General features: G+C 39.4%; 2 protein-coding genes across 3 annotated transcripts in view; one reads left to right on the top strand and one right to left on the bottom strand.

Moving 5' to 3' along the window:
- The window catches only part of pkn3 (protein kinase N3), a 28,061-nt gene extending 18,260 nt beyond the window's left edge, over positions 1-9,801 (top strand). For both annotated transcript variants that reach the window (XM_066652418.1, XM_066652409.1), the window contains exons 9-22: positions 1,253-1,396; positions 1,673-1,748; positions 2,076-2,292; positions 2,876-2,978; positions 3,082-3,143; positions 3,564-3,633; positions 3,717-3,808; positions 4,845-5,021; positions 5,182-5,244; positions 5,333-5,409; positions 5,555-5,697; positions 5,884-5,991; positions 7,001-7,081; positions 7,335-9,801. In XM_066652418.1, coding sequence (XP_066508515.1) covers positions 1,253-1,396; positions 1,673-1,748; positions 2,076-2,292; positions 2,876-2,978; positions 3,082-3,143; positions 3,564-3,633; positions 3,717-3,808; positions 4,845-5,021; positions 5,182-5,244; positions 5,333-5,409; positions 5,555-5,697; positions 5,884-5,991; positions 7,001-7,081; positions 7,335-7,535 — 1,614 coding nt within the window. In that variant the 3' untranslated portion in view covers positions 7,536-9,801. The remainder of the gene's footprint in view (positions 1-1,252; positions 1,397-1,672; positions 1,749-2,075; positions 2,293-2,875; positions 2,979-3,081; positions 3,144-3,563; positions 3,634-3,716; positions 3,809-4,844; positions 5,022-5,181; positions 5,245-5,332; positions 5,410-5,554; positions 5,698-5,883; positions 5,992-7,000; positions 7,082-7,334) is intronic.
- A 30-nt stretch (positions 9,802-9,831) lies between these two features.
- On the bottom strand, positions 9,832-14,835 carry zdhhc12b (zinc finger DHHC-type palmitoyltransferase 12b). The gene is made up of 5 exons (XM_066652432.1): positions 14,380-14,835; positions 13,528-13,667; positions 13,133-13,222; positions 12,837-13,003; positions 9,832-11,660 (listed from the first exon to the last, which is right to left on the bottom strand). Exons 1-5 carry the CDS (start codon positions 14,474-14,476, stop codon positions 11,345-11,347), a joined length of 810 nt encoding a protein of 269 aa, XP_066508529.1. The 5' UTR covers positions 14,477-14,835; the 3' UTR covers positions 9,832-11,344.
- Positions 14,836-16,361: the final 1,526 nt, after the last annotated feature.

Below are 16,361 nucleotides of genomic sequence, written 5' to 3' on the forward strand. Positions count from 1 at the left end.
TACTGCCACTCCTACATTCCAATAACTCCTTTTATCTTTTTTTTTTTTTTTTTTTTAATAATGGAATATGCTGATGGAAGTAATTAAGATGGAAGTTGGTTAAATATAGGCTGATAGATTTTATATATATAGAGATAGAGAGAGAGTGAGAGTATATTAATGTATGTTTGTTATATTTATTTATGTATTCTTTTTAAAAAGCCCCTAAACCTGAGCTGATACCTGTCTAGCTTGGAAATGATCTGTCTCAAATGCTCCCCAAGACACACAAAATTCTGTCAGCGGTTTTGAGCATCTTCAGACAACTCTTGTTGTGACTGGACTGTTGACAGCTCATGCTGCTCGTTGTAGACTTTCGGCTTCCTTCATCAACAAGGCTTTGCAAGTAAAGTGCAATCAGCCCCCTGGAGCCTCCCACTCTTTAACGGTAATCCATAACTAATCCCCCAACATTGCTCTAATCTTTAGCTCGCCTCAGAGGCCAAGCACAGCGCCTGATTCCTGGCCAAGGCCTTAGTTCTGGTTCCCAGAGATCGTCTTTGAAGGTCAGCCTCAAGCTGATTCGCTTGTATCTGCTCAAAATGAGAACATGGTTTTCTATCGGATGGGAAGATGTTAGAGATGTTGAACAAGTCTTTATTCTAGTGCTTTACTTAACAGCCGTCCAGCCCACTGGAGAGGAGCTGTCTCCTGCATATGATTGAATATTAACCAGGGTCATTAAACAGTGTAGATTTTAAAAATGTATGGTCATAAAATGTTTTAAAACGTCAACTATTTCAAAAGAAATATTCATCCGACAGTAGACCTATGTTCAGAATCTGACCTTCTATTAGGAAGGTAGACTTGATGGCAAAAGAAGGAAAAGGGTACAAATCAAAGAGCTAGATAGGGGAGTTAAGAAGCTATCAATCTATGACAAATGTCAAAACATTTTAATACATTGTGCAATCAAGTGACTTTTTGTAAGGGACAGATGGCAGCAGAATCAATTATGATTTAAATGTAATTATGTCTTTGAATTTGGCCTGGAATTGCACCACATGAATTTTGTCAAGCTTGAGGCTGACTATAGTGTGACTTCTAAACCTAAACCAACAACTGTAAACAAAAAGTAATGTTATTTTTAAAACTTATTTCAAAACGTGATTTCGATAAATCATTCTGTCCTAGTGTCTCATTTTTCTACATTGAAATTTACGTTTGACCTATGTGAATTCTATATTTCTATACGTTTTTCTGCCCTTGCTAGTCTCGGGAGCTGGAGATTGGAGTGTACTGGCGAGACTGGAGGGCCTTGTGTGCTGTAAAATTCCTTCGTCTAGAGGATTTCTTGGATAACCAGCGGCACGGCATGTGCCTTTACCTCGAGCCACAAGGCACATTGTTCACTGAGGTAGGAGTGGCTTTATGCTGCAGGCGGAGAGCGTCGTGTTGTGTTTGTTTTTTTCCTGGCTGGTCTTTTAATTTGCACAAGTGCCAAATTTATATCAGGCTGCAACCTATGTAATACTGCATGTATAATTTGCTTTAGTAATTCAGCCAAAACTGTATTTGAAGTGCATAATTTGTGGCCATACCTGTAGCAGTTTGTTGTGTGCTTATAAAATGAATCAAACGAGCCCTGTTGAAATGTACAAGTAGTATTTACTGTTTAATCATTGAACTGTAGGTGAGATTCATCAACCCTGTCATTGAACGGCACCCGAAACTACAGAGACAGAAGCGTATATTTCCCAAAGAGAAAGGTACATTGGGTTATAAAAATCTTACACATAAAAACCTGGGAAATAAATCTCCTGTAAAACATAATGTGTAGTAAACATGTTGTATACAACTGCAAAAGATTTTTCCGCAGAGACACTAGCACTAGTTATTAAACTGGTAGTAATTTTAATACTGTATGAGTAAAGGTATGTACTCACACTGAGTTTGAGGCAACAGACCATAGCCTAGTAAAACTAGCAACAAATATACTTTTTTATGCATCTTCATAATGCGATGACTGTGCTACAAAATGCATAAAAACTGTCAAATATTTTAATGTTGTTTTTCATAATTATTTTTATTTTTAGGTAAAAACTTCCTGCGAGCAGCACAGATGAACATGAACTTTGCCACATGGGGGCGTCTGATGATGAGTGTGTTGCCCCCCTGCAGCAGCACTATCACAGCCATGAGCCCACCACTGGCTGCCTCTGATCTGCCTTCGCCCCCACTGCCCACTGGGCCTGGCCTCACCTCCCCACCATCTGCAGGGAAAACATCCACATCAACCACTCCTCCTCCAGAGTGAGACATGCCCTATTTTCATTACTGACAGTAATGGGGTGTCATGGTGCACAGGTTGTGTATTCAAACTTCAGCCAGATTGTTAAAGAAACTCTGGAACCTACATGGGATCTTCATATCTACAAAGACAGAATTTTGTGCCAACAATGAAAAAATTGTTAAATTGTGTAGACTTAGAATGAAAGCTGCACATTTTACAAAGCCCCTAGAAGGCAGCAGTGGTTAAAAGAAGACTAGGTAGTATTTTTACCTTAAAATTACTGCTTCAAAATCATTGTGATGCTTCACTGACCTGTAACAGGGAGAACAGATCCTCTGTCATTGCTACTCTGGGCTCACTACTGCAACTGTAGATGGAGACCAGAAGCAAATTTACCACATCCTACCGAGTGCTCTTGTAAAATAACACCACCATATCCCATGGCCTTGGAAGGTCTCAGCTTTGCCGTCTTTTGTGAAGGCATCACAAAACTGATTATATCAGAGTAATGTGGGCAGAGAGGGGGACTGGGTGGTTACTTGGGCTTATTAAATTCATGAACTAATTATTAATCTGATTGTTTCTTATTTTTGGTGCCTACAGAGACACAACAGTTGTCAAACTGAATTTCAGCGAGGAGCGACCTCCCAAACCTCCAAGGCTTTACTTAACAAAGACACCCTCATCAGAAAGTTCAGTGTCGACGGTAATTCCACCATGCATTGACTTTCAATATCAATTCTGTTTGTTGGTGCTTAATTACTTTTAGAGTTCTCTCTAGTTTAGAATCTCCTGTCTTTCTTTGGTAGAATTCCAAAGGATATACTTCAGAAGATCCCAGAGGCAGAGCTGTGCATCAGCCCACGCCTAAGTAAGCAGACTGCCAGTATCTTTGAAACAGTTCAAATACTGAATCCAGAGAATTAAGCTGTCTCTCATGCTGCCTCACACATTCCACTCTCCTGATTTTCCATTGAACTATATAATATCTTTCTCTCAGCTGGTACAGGATGTCTGCAGGACTTTAAAAAGTAATTTAAGTAATAACCTTGAACACTGATGTCTTATAATGATTTCTCCTTCAATAACATTGCTTTGTTTAATATGTTAAAGTGTAATAATGTAATGCAGTTGTTTACATGAAAGGCATATTTTTAACCCAGGTTTTGTCCCTGTATTAGAAGAGGAAAACATTTATTGAATAGTTTAACCAAAAAAAAATATTTTTTTTAATTTTATTTATTTATTTAATTCCCAACATATTGCTTATATCTTGCTGCCTTTCTTTCAGGGCAAAAGACTGTCTACAGATGGAGGATTTCAACTGTATTTCCGTCCTTGGTAGAGGCCATTTTGGGAAGGTACAATTCGAGCTCTCAGCTTTTTAATGATTTAGATTTTAGGCATTCAGATCCATTCTTCCAGAGTCTTTGTCCTGTTGCAGGTGCTCTTGGCAGAGTACAAGAGAACTGGGAAACTGTACGCCATTAAAGCCCTGAAGAAAGGAGATGTCGTGACACGTGATGAAGTTGACAGGTGAACAGTGGCCTCATTCGTAGGCAGTTACTTTTTATTTCCCCTTAAAATTATCATGTTATTTTACATGTTGTATAATTATTTTGTACCTCATCAATTTGATAGGTTTTACAATTTTTTTGTCCATTATTGTTGTCACTCATTACCCAGCTTGCATTTCAAAAATGGCTCAGAATCATTCCATTATTACAAAGAAATATTCACTCCTAACATAGACAGTAAAATCTAATAAATAGAGCTGCGGTATTACACCCAAAAGCCTTTGTCAGAAGGGTGGATTTCTTATTGTATTTTTATTGGAAAGTATAAAGGTAAGAAGACATGTTTACAACAGTTGTAATAATGGTTAAATGTTTCACTTTGACTGGAGTGCCCATTTTACCATTAAAGCTTACTGTAAACCTTGATTAAAAAGTCCAGAACAAATGTGTAAATCCTGATTGAATGAAAAGGGTTGCACATGCATGTTTCTTGAGGCCATGCAGTCTATTGCATTCCCATTGGCTTTTACCACTGAATTTTTTGGAAGTATGTGTATACATGAGTAGCACGGTGATGAGACAGATGGTGTCACTGTCACACACCTCCAGGGTTGTGGGTTTAAAACTTGCCTTGGGTGACTGTCTGAGAGGAGTTTGGTGTGTTCTCCCTATGTCTGCATGTGCTTCCTCTGGGTGCCCAAGATTACTCCCACAGTCCAAAAACACAGATTGATAGGTGGGTTATAGGTGGTCTATTAAGTGTCCATACATGTGAGTGTGTGGTGCCCTGTGATGGACTGGTGCCCAGTCTAAAGTGTGTTACTGCCTTGCACCCAATAAATGTGGGTAGGCACCAGACCCACCGCGACCCTGAACATGAATGAATGGTAATGCATGTTAAAGTCCTGCCTGTTTTGTTGGTTAACAGTAACCCAGGTTGTTGTGTTTCCAGTTATTTTCCAAGTATATAAAAATAAAAAATGTGTACTGACACTTTAGGAGATTTAGGTTTGTGTTATAAGTATTAATTGTACTGTCATGTGTTTTCCCACCAGTTTGATGTGTGAGAAGAGGATATTTGAGACAATTAACGCATCCAGGCACCCATTTCTGGTGAATTTGCATGGTTGCTTTCAGACGAGTGACCATGTGTGCTTTGTTATGGAGTATTCGCCTGGGGGAGACCTGATGACCCACATACACACCAGCATCTTCACTGAGCGCCAGACTCGGTACATCACACATGCACACACGGCATTCCTCTCTTATGAAACTGATTCCTTATTTTCTATTCTTTGTAAAAAAGGCATCTCTAGATGAACAGTCACAATAAAAATACCTTGTGTGTGTGTGTGTGTGTGTGTGTGTGTAAATGGGCTTCTTTCTGGTCAGGTTTTATACTGCCTGTGTACTTCTGGGTCTTGAGTTTCTGCATCAGAAGAAAATAGTTTATAGGTAAATATTGCCTTTGTTCTCTGTTTGAAGCCACAGTAGCCCATAAGTGTATACTTCATGCTGAATCCAATCCCACTTTTTTAAACAGAGACCTAAAACTGGACAATCTGTTAATGGATGCCGATGGCTTTGTAAGAATAGCAGATTTTGGACTTTGCAAAGAAGGTAATGTGAAATCATTGGTATATTGTTCTACTTCTTTTAGGCCCTGTTTATATTGATTATGTCTCTGTTATTAAACCACAGAAATGAAAATTGCTTTAGTAATGAGTAATCCTGTTTAAAGATTGTTGCTGGGTTTTTTTTTCAGGTATGGGACACGGTGACCGTACATCCACGTTCTGTGGTACTCCAGAGTTCCTGGCCCCCGAGGTTTTGACAGACAGCACTTACACACGTGCCGTGGACTGGTGGGGGCTCGGAGTGCTTATCTATGAGATGTTGGTTGGAGAGGTCTGCTAAAACAACCGTACACAATTTATAACACAGCTAGCCTCATTTGTCTTGTTCTATTGTGTTTTGTAGCTAATGCTAATGGCTATCAAAATTTTTAGGGATCAGTTATGGACTGTCTGATAATTGTGATGATAATGATGACAACTTACTCTTTTTTTGATGATGGCTTACTCTTTCTCTCAGTCTCCTTTCCCAGGAGATGATGAGGAGGAAGTGTTTGACAGCATAGTGAATGATGAAGTGCGCTACCCCAGGTTTCTTTCCCCAGAGTCAGTCTCTATTGTCCAGAAGGTAACTCTTCATCCGTCTTATATCTTCCTCTCTCTGTTATTTATTTATTTCATTTTTATGTGCTTAATTTTTGGTTTAGCTTCGAGTTTCTGACCAAAATTTGTGCTAAATTTCAAGTTCAAAGTGCCCTGCAAAAAGCACTTTGCTTTGGAACAATACTCTGAAAATAAATTTGGATGTTATTCCCCATAATCATGGGACATAATGGCAGATACTAAGACTTCTTTTTCAGTTTTTAAAGTGTTTTGAGTGTGTTGGCAGATTTGTCAGCAGCAGCTGTGTGTGTCGCCAAATGGAGCATTTTCATGTTTTTATTTCTTTGTGATTTTCTGATTTTAAGTCAGAAATCTGATAATTAGTTTCACGTTATCGTTTAGTATTTATTCTTTGAAAAATAGTGTAATTCATTTAGTCATGTTTCTCATTTTTTAATTTTTTAGCTTTAGTCCTTGTTTTTGTTGTCAATTAATATTTTTGTCATAGTTTTTGTTAAATTTAACACAAGTACAAACCCTAATTTAAGGAATTACTGAATATAGAATAATTAAAATTTATTTGTACATTTTTACAAAAAATAGCGTCACAAAGTGCTTTACAACAATGTTGCAGAGTGTAAAATTCACCAACGCAGATACATAACAAAAAATACACACAACACACACACTTTCAAAAATACAAAGCCATGCAGCCTGGTATGGATCACCCAATCACCTGCTTAAAATAGATAAGACTTTAGTGGCTTTTTAAAAAATACCACAGAATCATTATCATCTTTTCCGATTAATCAGGGTCACGGTTACCACAGAATCAGAAGACCTTTACAATTTGTCAGTGTTCCACAGTATTCGTGGAGTGATAAAATAAACCTAAATTGAATAATGCTGATCGAAACTGGATATGACTAGATTAATTTTGGAATTGGCTTTCACCTCAGAAATGTACTCATGCTCCACAAGTGGCGCTATTTAGTGCTTCATGACAGTGATATCATGTGTCTTTGTTTTCAAAGCTGCTGCAGAAAAATCCAGAAAGAAGACTAGGTGCTGGAGAGCAGGATGCTAATGAAGTGAAAAGACACAGGTTTTTTCAGGTGATTGTCCTCTTACATTTCCATTCTTTAAAGAAACACTAGGTAACATTTGGGTTTTTTGCTCCTGGGACTCATTGAATATATTGTAATTCATCATAACCACAGTGTAGTGAAATCAATGGGGAAGCTAAGGGAGAAAAGGCGGTTTCCTACCCTCCTCCAAAAGTTACAGAGTGCAAAGTGTTCCTTTTTAAATGCTGTTTTTATAGACTGAATTTCCTACATGCTGACTTGCTTCTGTAACTGAACACAGGGAGTGGATTGGGAGGCACTGTTAGCCAAGCGAATCAAACCTCCATTCCTGCCCACCGTAAAAGCCCCCGGGGATGTGAGCAATTTTGACGAGGAGTTCACCCGCCTCAAGCCTGTGCTCACCCCTCCACAGACACCATTCTTCCTTACAGCGGAACAACAGGACATCTTCGCAGACTTTGACTTCTCTTCGCTGCATTGACTGTCTGAGTCTTGAAGGAGAAGTGGGTGTGACACATTTGTGGCACTGACCCTATTCCACTTGTCCTTATTTCCCCTGACTCTCTTTCCTGCCTCTCCCTCTACCTGCCTATGCAGTGAAACCAAGTGAAACTGGCTGTCTGTTCCTCTTTAAACTCGCTGTGTGCTTTTCATGCAATTTGAGCTGCACCGGAGTTTCTTCCAAAGCCAATAGAGAGCTGCTCTAAAGAGAGAAAAGAACTGGAGCAGTGTTGCAATGACTCGTGTGTCTCCTGAACACTGCGACTCTGTCTGAAGAACAGAGGACCTGTCATCACTGTGAGTTAGCCAAGCTTTTACCTGCCCTACGTTGCTTCTGATTGGTTGGTATGCGTGGACATGAACGTGGACGCGTGTAGCGTAACTGAGTATCGTTTTCACTTTTTTACTTTTAAGCATTTATATTTTGAATTGTTCATTGTCTGCACACTTCAGTTTGTGTGAAGTCTCCAGTTGTTGCTCATTGTGGCATTTTTGTTTCTAGGTCAGTGTATATTTGTGCAGTTGTAGTCAGTGGGCTTCCAATTTAGTTGATCTTTGAGGTGGGGGTAGACGATACGACAGATAATACGTCTTAATACTTCAAAGAAAATTTCCCAGTACTGAATATTCATGACACGGAGAGAGATCATTCCCTCGACTTAATACTTAATTCTCTTAATTCAATAATTGGTTCCATCAGTTTACCTATGCCTAATTCCATTTTAATAATTAGAGGGAACAATTTGTTATAATGCATTATTTAATTACAACATTGAGGGACCACGTCAGTTAAACTGAGGGAATGATTTATTAAATTGAGGAATTGTTTTCCATATTTTTAAAAAATTATATTGAGTAACTATAAACAATATATTTTTCTTCACATACTGGGCTTTATTACATCATGCATTCAGGAATATCAGTGTTCTATCTTTAATGAAACGATGATTGTACTCAGAAAACCATTTAATGACAAAATGTGATAATTTATCACAAAGGTTAATATTGCCATTGTGTCACAGTGTGATTGTCTGAGGACAGCGGCACTTAAAGAACAATTGCATGTTTTATTACAAAGACGAGGTGTGGGGTTTCCTCTTATTTTTTACTTTATGACTCTCAACATCATCGTATTGTACCCCCCCCCTTAATGTGAGGCATTCTTGCACTGTAACTGAACAGACTGTATGAAGTGATAGTGACTGTCACTTTTTAAAGATGTACGATTGAATTCACCTCTGTACTGTATTTGCACCTGAAAATAATGAGCTGAGAAGTTTTTGTTTTTTGACGACGAAATGTTAAAAGGTGGATAGAGCGCTTGAAATTTTAGCTCTTAGACACTCTGGCTCTTCTGTACCATGTGCTGTCTCTGTGTCAAAGGTCTGTAACTGAATACATGTGACCTGGCAGCAAAAGTGGATCATGGCTGGTCTCTGAACTGGTTTTGGTCCATCATCGTTTTCCAAATGAAAGCAGTGTTGAACCGGGTGCTGTAGATAGTGGTTGACCTCTTTGGTCTGATTCAGAAGCCTTTGTTAATTCTAATAGTAATATTAATTGTAATATTAATGTCATAGACCAGAAAGGCAACTTATTAGCACTAAAACCACCACACCCTGCCCGTCTGTGTGTGCTCTAGCTTATTGTGATGAAGTTTAAAGGTACAGTACGTAATCCTTTTGTATTCAGTTTGTAACACCGATTACTTGAAGTTACCTCCATTTGTAGTCAGTTTGTAGTGGATAAAAAACTGACAGGGCCTTTCATCTCTCCGTATGTTAAACCTACTCTCATCAACATTCCATTAAGTTTTGCTCTTTAACATATATTTTTTTTACATATTGTACCTATGAGCTAACCGATGTTTATTCTGTTCTGTCTGTTGTCTAAGCGCAGTATGTATAGCGCATTTATAATGTAGCTACACATTATTTTAAAGCAGCTAAAAGTGTCTGGGGATTGAGCTGGAACCTCAGCCTCTAAAATAAGAACAACATGCTGTAATTTAAACAGATTCCGTGTTTGTCTATATTTACATTACACAAATGTCTGGTTGATGTGTGTCTTTAGCCTGTCGTTAAGAAGAGTTCTGAAGCAATGGTTTACTACTGATATGTTCTACTGTGAGCAAAAAAGAGAAACACTAATGTATTTAAATGAGACTTGCCCTTTATACAATGCCAAATGAAGGAGAAAAAAATTAAATGTAATGGAAGGGAATGTATTTTCACAAATAATAATTAAAAAACAAAAGATCTTGTTTCTTTGTTTTATTGAATACTGCCACTGCAGGTTAGTCCTTTCAGAAACAATACACTGTTGCATGTCACTAAAACATTGCATAAACAATTTTTGATCAAAGCGGCAGAAGTCTATAGGAATCAGCACAAATACTGAGAAATAAAAAAACATTTGCTCAAATGCAAATTTGTTGGAAGCGATTCTCATATATAATTAAACCATTATTGCTTGAGTTGTATACATCTTTGTTGCACAGAAGACATTCTAATATTATCTAGACGGGATCACAGTACAGTACACTGTATTGCACTCATTAAACAAACATCATTCCTACTGTACAAAATGAGCTAAAAACAGTCAAAAGTACCACACATGCACTCAGACTGAATTTTCCAAATAGCTTATTGATATGTCGTATGAAAAGGAAAAGGCAGTTTATACAAAAGATGTACTTAGAAATAGTGGGGAGGGGAAACAAACCTAAGGTTAATCAAGTTTAAACCCTGTAGTGATCCAGTTTATTGAATCATTAAGTAAGGAAAGATTAATAATCCTTGTTAAATATCATAAAATAACTTCACCAAGGACAATGGAAGCAAAATGTCGATGCACCAACAAGTATAAAAATGCCAAATAGCAAACAGTTTACTACCCTCCCTGGAGAATTAGTATCTTAAAAAAAAAAAAAGTACAGAATATCCTGAAGCGGTAGAAAGCCATAATGAAATGTGAAGGAGTCTATTCCTTTGGACCCTGTTATTGATGCCTACTGAAAGTGATTAGTGCTGCTAACCAACTACTGTATTTTACAGAAGCTCCTTTTTAGGCATAGAACTGTACTAAAGTCAGTGGAGTTAGCATTGACCTCAGATTTAAAACCTTGAAAAGCCTCAAAAATGTTCTGGAAACAAATACAAATGTTTGTCACCGTGCACTAGCCGTAGGGGAAAACCACCCTGAGCCCCCCCCCACAACCTCTCCCATCCCTCAGGTGAAATGTTTGCATTTTTATAATCTCTCACAAACGCGGCAAGGTATAGAAGAATATAGTTATGATTAAGAATCATATTGATTTTTTTTTAAAAATTCACAGATTTTTATATTTCACATTTAATCTCCACTAACCTTGAAGCTGAATCCAAACTCCAGCGTTGTGTGAAGAAAAAAATATTTAACGTTATAACGGATGGATGTAAAAATAATTCATGGTGTACTTTCAGTACCGGAAATTCTCATATGGTTAAATGTTTCTACTCCTGAACTTTGTTCCCCAAGATATTTTTAAAAATGTGCAAAATAAGCACTGCAGGTTGACATGGTTCATACACATGTAAACACAGAAAACATGTAAAAATAATTTAGTTTCATGTCTTGATCAACAATGATCATAAAGGATTGTAAGGGAAATGTCCATGCATTTAAGAATCACTTTTGGAAAGCCACGGTGGAATAAAAGGAACACAGCTGCAGTCAAACTGGAGTTCCACCGTTTAGATGGTTGAGTTAGCACTCTAATGTGTCTAATATCTGATTGGGATCTCTGATTCATATGGGATCAGAGCCTTGCCTGAAGTAAACCTGCTCCCACATCACTGTCCCCCACACGCAGAAGAAGCCCCAGAGGTTGCGGAAGGTCCCGCGGTCGAAGGGGTTCTCATCAGCACCGCAGTGTTTGAGGTAGGAGATGCGGTGGCGGGACATGAACTCCCAGGTCGTGACGTTGAGGGAAACCAGGTACAGGTGTGAACCTAGCAGCAGCACGACCGTCAGACACAGAACTGTCATCACAGCAGCTGTAGCCAGAAGCATGCCATTAGCCTTCAGCCACAGAGGCCATGTAGCAGCGGGACTGAAACCGGACCTGGGTGTGTAGAGGCAGTACAAATGTTCAAAGAAGGACTCAAAGCAGTTATGTGTCTTCATCAAGAAAACATGAGCTTAAACATGTTTCCAATTGTTTTAATGGCTCATATTAGCCCTGAAGTCTAGATTTTTCTGATCATAGTACACAGAATCGCTGGGTTCACCCCGGACAGGGCACTGGTCCATTGACGGGCATCACACGTTAAACCAGTCAAAGTAATCGTTCCTTTCAGTAATTCAGGAGCATTTTACACTTGATTATTGATTGGCCATTTACAGAAGTATATTTTCCCCTTAAGTAACATGATTGTGCATTGTGTTTAGCTGATCAGGAGTGAACAAACCACACATTGTATGGTTCTGCAGATATAGATTCTCTGATATCTACAGACATTAACCCTGGTTAATAGTCTCAGGAAAAAGAGAAATCCAGTTGCGGTGCCACAACAGCATTCATCACAACTGTAGGATGACAGCTCTAAACCAACAGTTGTAGGACGTCTTATAACACCTTGATTTCTAGATCCACAGCTCAAAGCCCCTGGGCCAAGCGCTCCTTACTGCAGAACCACAAATCCACCAGTGGAGACAGGCCACATCCAACTCCACCCACGTGGAGGTAATGGGCTGTTCCTCGTGTTCTTACTTGATGTCATCTTGCACCGGCAATACTAACGCCAAGAATGGTTAAAGTAACCAGGTGTTCTCGCTCTGGTCAAAATAACGAGGATGCAATGGTTCAGAAATTGTCAACGAGAACAACCTGACAATGCCATCATTCAGTGCAGCATCACAAATTTGCTCTTGCAAGGTGACTTCTCAAGAACGCTGTTCTGGAGGTCACAAGGCCATTCTTAGTGTTCTTTGCATTGAAAAATAGTCACGGTTAGGATAAGGCTTAAGTTATACCTCCCACGGTGAGGAGTCAGTTTTAATCCAGAGAGAAGCTGGATCAAATTACTAGGTACAAACAACAAAAACCAATGGTGTTATAAATTTGTGCAGTTACAACTTCATTGTTTAAATACGATAACTTTGACACCACTAGAAAAAGCACCAGACAAAGGTATAACGTCATAAAATGTGTGGTCTATGTGGAAAATGGTGTAAACTGTGCTAAAACTATCCTGCCTTTTAAATGCAGATGTATTAAAATGCCTGTTAAGTCATTTACCAAGCCATGTGGAGCCCCCAGAGCAGCACTATGAGCTGGACAGCCAGGTACAGGACAAACCACCGATGGTTCCTCTCCCCAACACAGTTCTCTATCCAGGGGCAGTGATGGTCATAGCGCCGCACACAATGCTGACAGGTCTGGCAGTGTTTGGATCTCATAGGTTGCTGTGAGAAAAAACATAAAATTAAAAAAAAAATACATAACACAATCTTTGTTAGAGAATTATTAAATAAAACAGGTTGATCCTAAACGCTAAATGCATAAGTCTGTGCTGATATCTGACCCTTACACACCTGCAGCAGGCAATGGCCACAGCGCCGCAGACGGAGTGTTTTGGTCTGAGGGATCATGTCCTGCTGCTCCTCGGTGAGGCCAAGAGTGAGCTGAAATATATTATAAAAATGAGTTAAAACAATTACACTTTTAGCATTTGGCATATGCTCATATCCAGATACTAACACGAGTTTAGGAGTGTGCTCCTCCAGAATTATTCATTCATTATTATTTGTGTAGAATGGTATTCCTGCCCAAGCTAGGATTTGAACTTTAGTCACCAGTGTGGACAGAAATGGTATAATATACTACACCACACCACAGAAGTGGACCAAAGTGAAGCATCTGCAGTTTGTCAAGCTGTTTCACCAACGTAATAGACCCACAGCACCTAGGTGCCACTCTGAAACCTCACCTGCAGGTCACAGTCATCAGACAGAACAAAACCGGGGTCCATAAGTGACACTGCAAAGTACAGCAGCACAGAGATCAGGACCAGGAGCACGAAGAGAACAGGCACGAGAAGCTCCCCTGTTTCCTCCTGCTTCCGGAGATCTGGGTGGGGAAAGAAACGCTGTTTCACCAACATCACTTCCTCTAGTATCAAAGCTGACATTTCTACAGTACATTAGTCTGCCATAAACTTAAATGGAAAATAACATAAAACAAACGTAAAATGTATCAGCAAAATTAAGAGTGAATCCCGTCTCACCCCTTAGACTTTGGGAAAGTGGGGTAGGGCCAAGAGTAGGTCTACAAACTACTGGATGTGTAATGGATTTCTTAGTGGTGCAGAAAGCATGGTTAAACGGAAACCAAACTGAACAGCTTGAGGTCTTCAGTCAGGATTAACTGAAGCAGTTTGGCTCAGCTGACTCATTAGTTCAGGGTGTTCCACAAGAATCCTCATGCTTCAACACGGTGCTCCCTTAGTGCTATTGCTAGACTGAGAATAGGCCAACAATAATAATAATAATAATAATAAAAATACTCAGCCATCACATTCCTATTATCACTGATGAAGGACTAGAGTATGATTAAGAGGATTCAGATGAGCTACTGACTTTACAGCTACAAGGTAGGTGTGTTAGTTGACGGTTTTTTAAAAAACTCCAGCAACACTGCTGTGTCTGATCCACTCGTACCAACACAACGACATATTAACACTCCAGCACCACGACTGTGAGAGGCAATGATCCACCAGTCAAACCCTGTCCTGAGTGAATGGTGGTCAGAGGGAGGGGGAGAGACAGAGAAAGACTCTTACCTGTGTCGTGTAAGAAGAGGATGAGTGTTATGACCCATGTCAGAATAACATGAGCGGTTCTTACGAGAAATCCTGAACCGAACACATTCTTGAACATCCTAGCATTCTTAAATTTGAGGGTTTACACACCTGACCACTCGCTCATACCGCATCTTACTCTCATAACCTGCGGATAAATACATCTCTGAATTTAAATAAAAGCTCTTGTGCGGTGTTGATCTGGCAGTAACTGAGGGTCTAACGCTCCCCGGTCTTTACACTGGACCGCGGTGGCTCGCTAACGTTAGCGTCAAAACACTGCTGTATTTTTAGTAATTGTTTTCACTCTAAAGCCGAATATACGCTCCTACGGGACTGTAAATACGGAGACTCCGGTTCGCCTCATGTAAACGAGGACTGTAATAACATTTAAGAGCATTTTAACCTGTCTTTTATGCTCGAGTTCCTCTGTTTGAACCGTTCTCTCGCTCTAATAAGCTTGTTGGTGTTCCGCTCTCCGCTGTCAAAACATGCGCGTCCTATTGGTCGACCTCCATCACGTGACCAATCCGTTGCTAATAATAAAACCGTTATAACAATATCTAGATTTAAACCTGTGAGAGAGTACTGAACGATCATTGGATTAGGAACACTTACTTTATGAGCTCCACTGACCATATAGGAGCATTTTGTAGTTCTACAATTACAGACTGTAGTCCGTTTTTTCTGCATACTATCGCCATATAATCTCCATTTCAGCCTGTTCTTCAGCGGTCAGAACCACGACTGAACAGGTGTTTCATTTCAAGTGCTGCAGTGACGGTGTGTAGTGCTGGTTCAAGTGGATCAGACAGAGCGGCGCTGCTCAAGTTTCTAAAGTCATATCACTGCTGGACCGACAACTAGAGGAAGACCAGTACACTCTGTGCAGCCACAGATGAGCTGTCTCTGACTTTACATCTAAAAGGTGGACCAACAAGCAAGGTGTGTCTAACAGAGTGGACAGTGTTTAAAAGCTCTAGCAGCACTGCTAGGTATGATCCACTTGTAACACCCAAACCATACCTGCTCTGTGGTGGTTCTAACCATTTAAGAGCAGTGTGAAATGGGGATAAGAAATTATACAGAGACAGGTGGTCTATACACTAATTGTAGAACTACAAAATGCTCCTATGTGGTCAGAGGAACTGATGAAAGAGTGTAGTCAGTCAAACTTCTCTAGCAGATCTCTGATCATTCTCAACACTGCACTGACTTGTGACGTGGTGCTGGTGTATATTTATATACATTTTTCATTCATATGTCATATGTAAGCACTAACATCTTTATCAGGGTCGCAGTATGTCCAGAGCCTACCCAGAGTCATCGGGCGCAGGGTAAACTCACACCATAGATGGGGAACCAGTCCATTACACAGCATCCCCCACTCATTCACGCCTGTGGACAATTTCACACAGGCAATCCATATACCAGCTTGTCATTGGATGGTGACAAGGAAACAAGAGCACTCAGTGGAAACCTACCACACTCTGCACAGACAGTGAGCAGGACAAGGATTGATTTCATGAGCCTGGAGATGTGTGGCAGTGGCACTACCTGCATTGAATTACTGTACATATTTTCAAATGAAAAATTAATTTTAAGAAAGGTTAATTAGGACACACATTTTAATTTTTCAAGCAAAGAGCCATAAAATGAGACCTAAAAATGGACAATAAGAAGTAGTCAACACCTGCTGTGAAGACCAACAAAGCAAATATCATTTAATGTCTGGTAAATGCCATAAATATAAATATGTCTTGATACATACTCAAATGTAGCATCAATCTGACTCTTTAAAAAAATATTATTCACGTCTCATACTATTTGTGAGGAATTTCATGGTGCTCAGTGTGTCCACATTCAAAAATGTCTGCTTTCAATGGGATCAAACAGAATGAATAAAAGTGAAATTTGGAACTTTTTTAAGAAAATGTATTCATCATTTTATTTATTTTCATTTT

This window comes from Hoplias malabaricus, chromosome 2, assembly GCF_029633855.1.
Source record: "Hoplias malabaricus isolate fHopMal1 chromosome 2, fHopMal1.hap1, whole genome shotgun sequence".
NCBI lineage: Eukaryota > Metazoa > Chordata > Actinopteri > Characiformes > Erythrinidae > Hoplias > Hoplias malabaricus.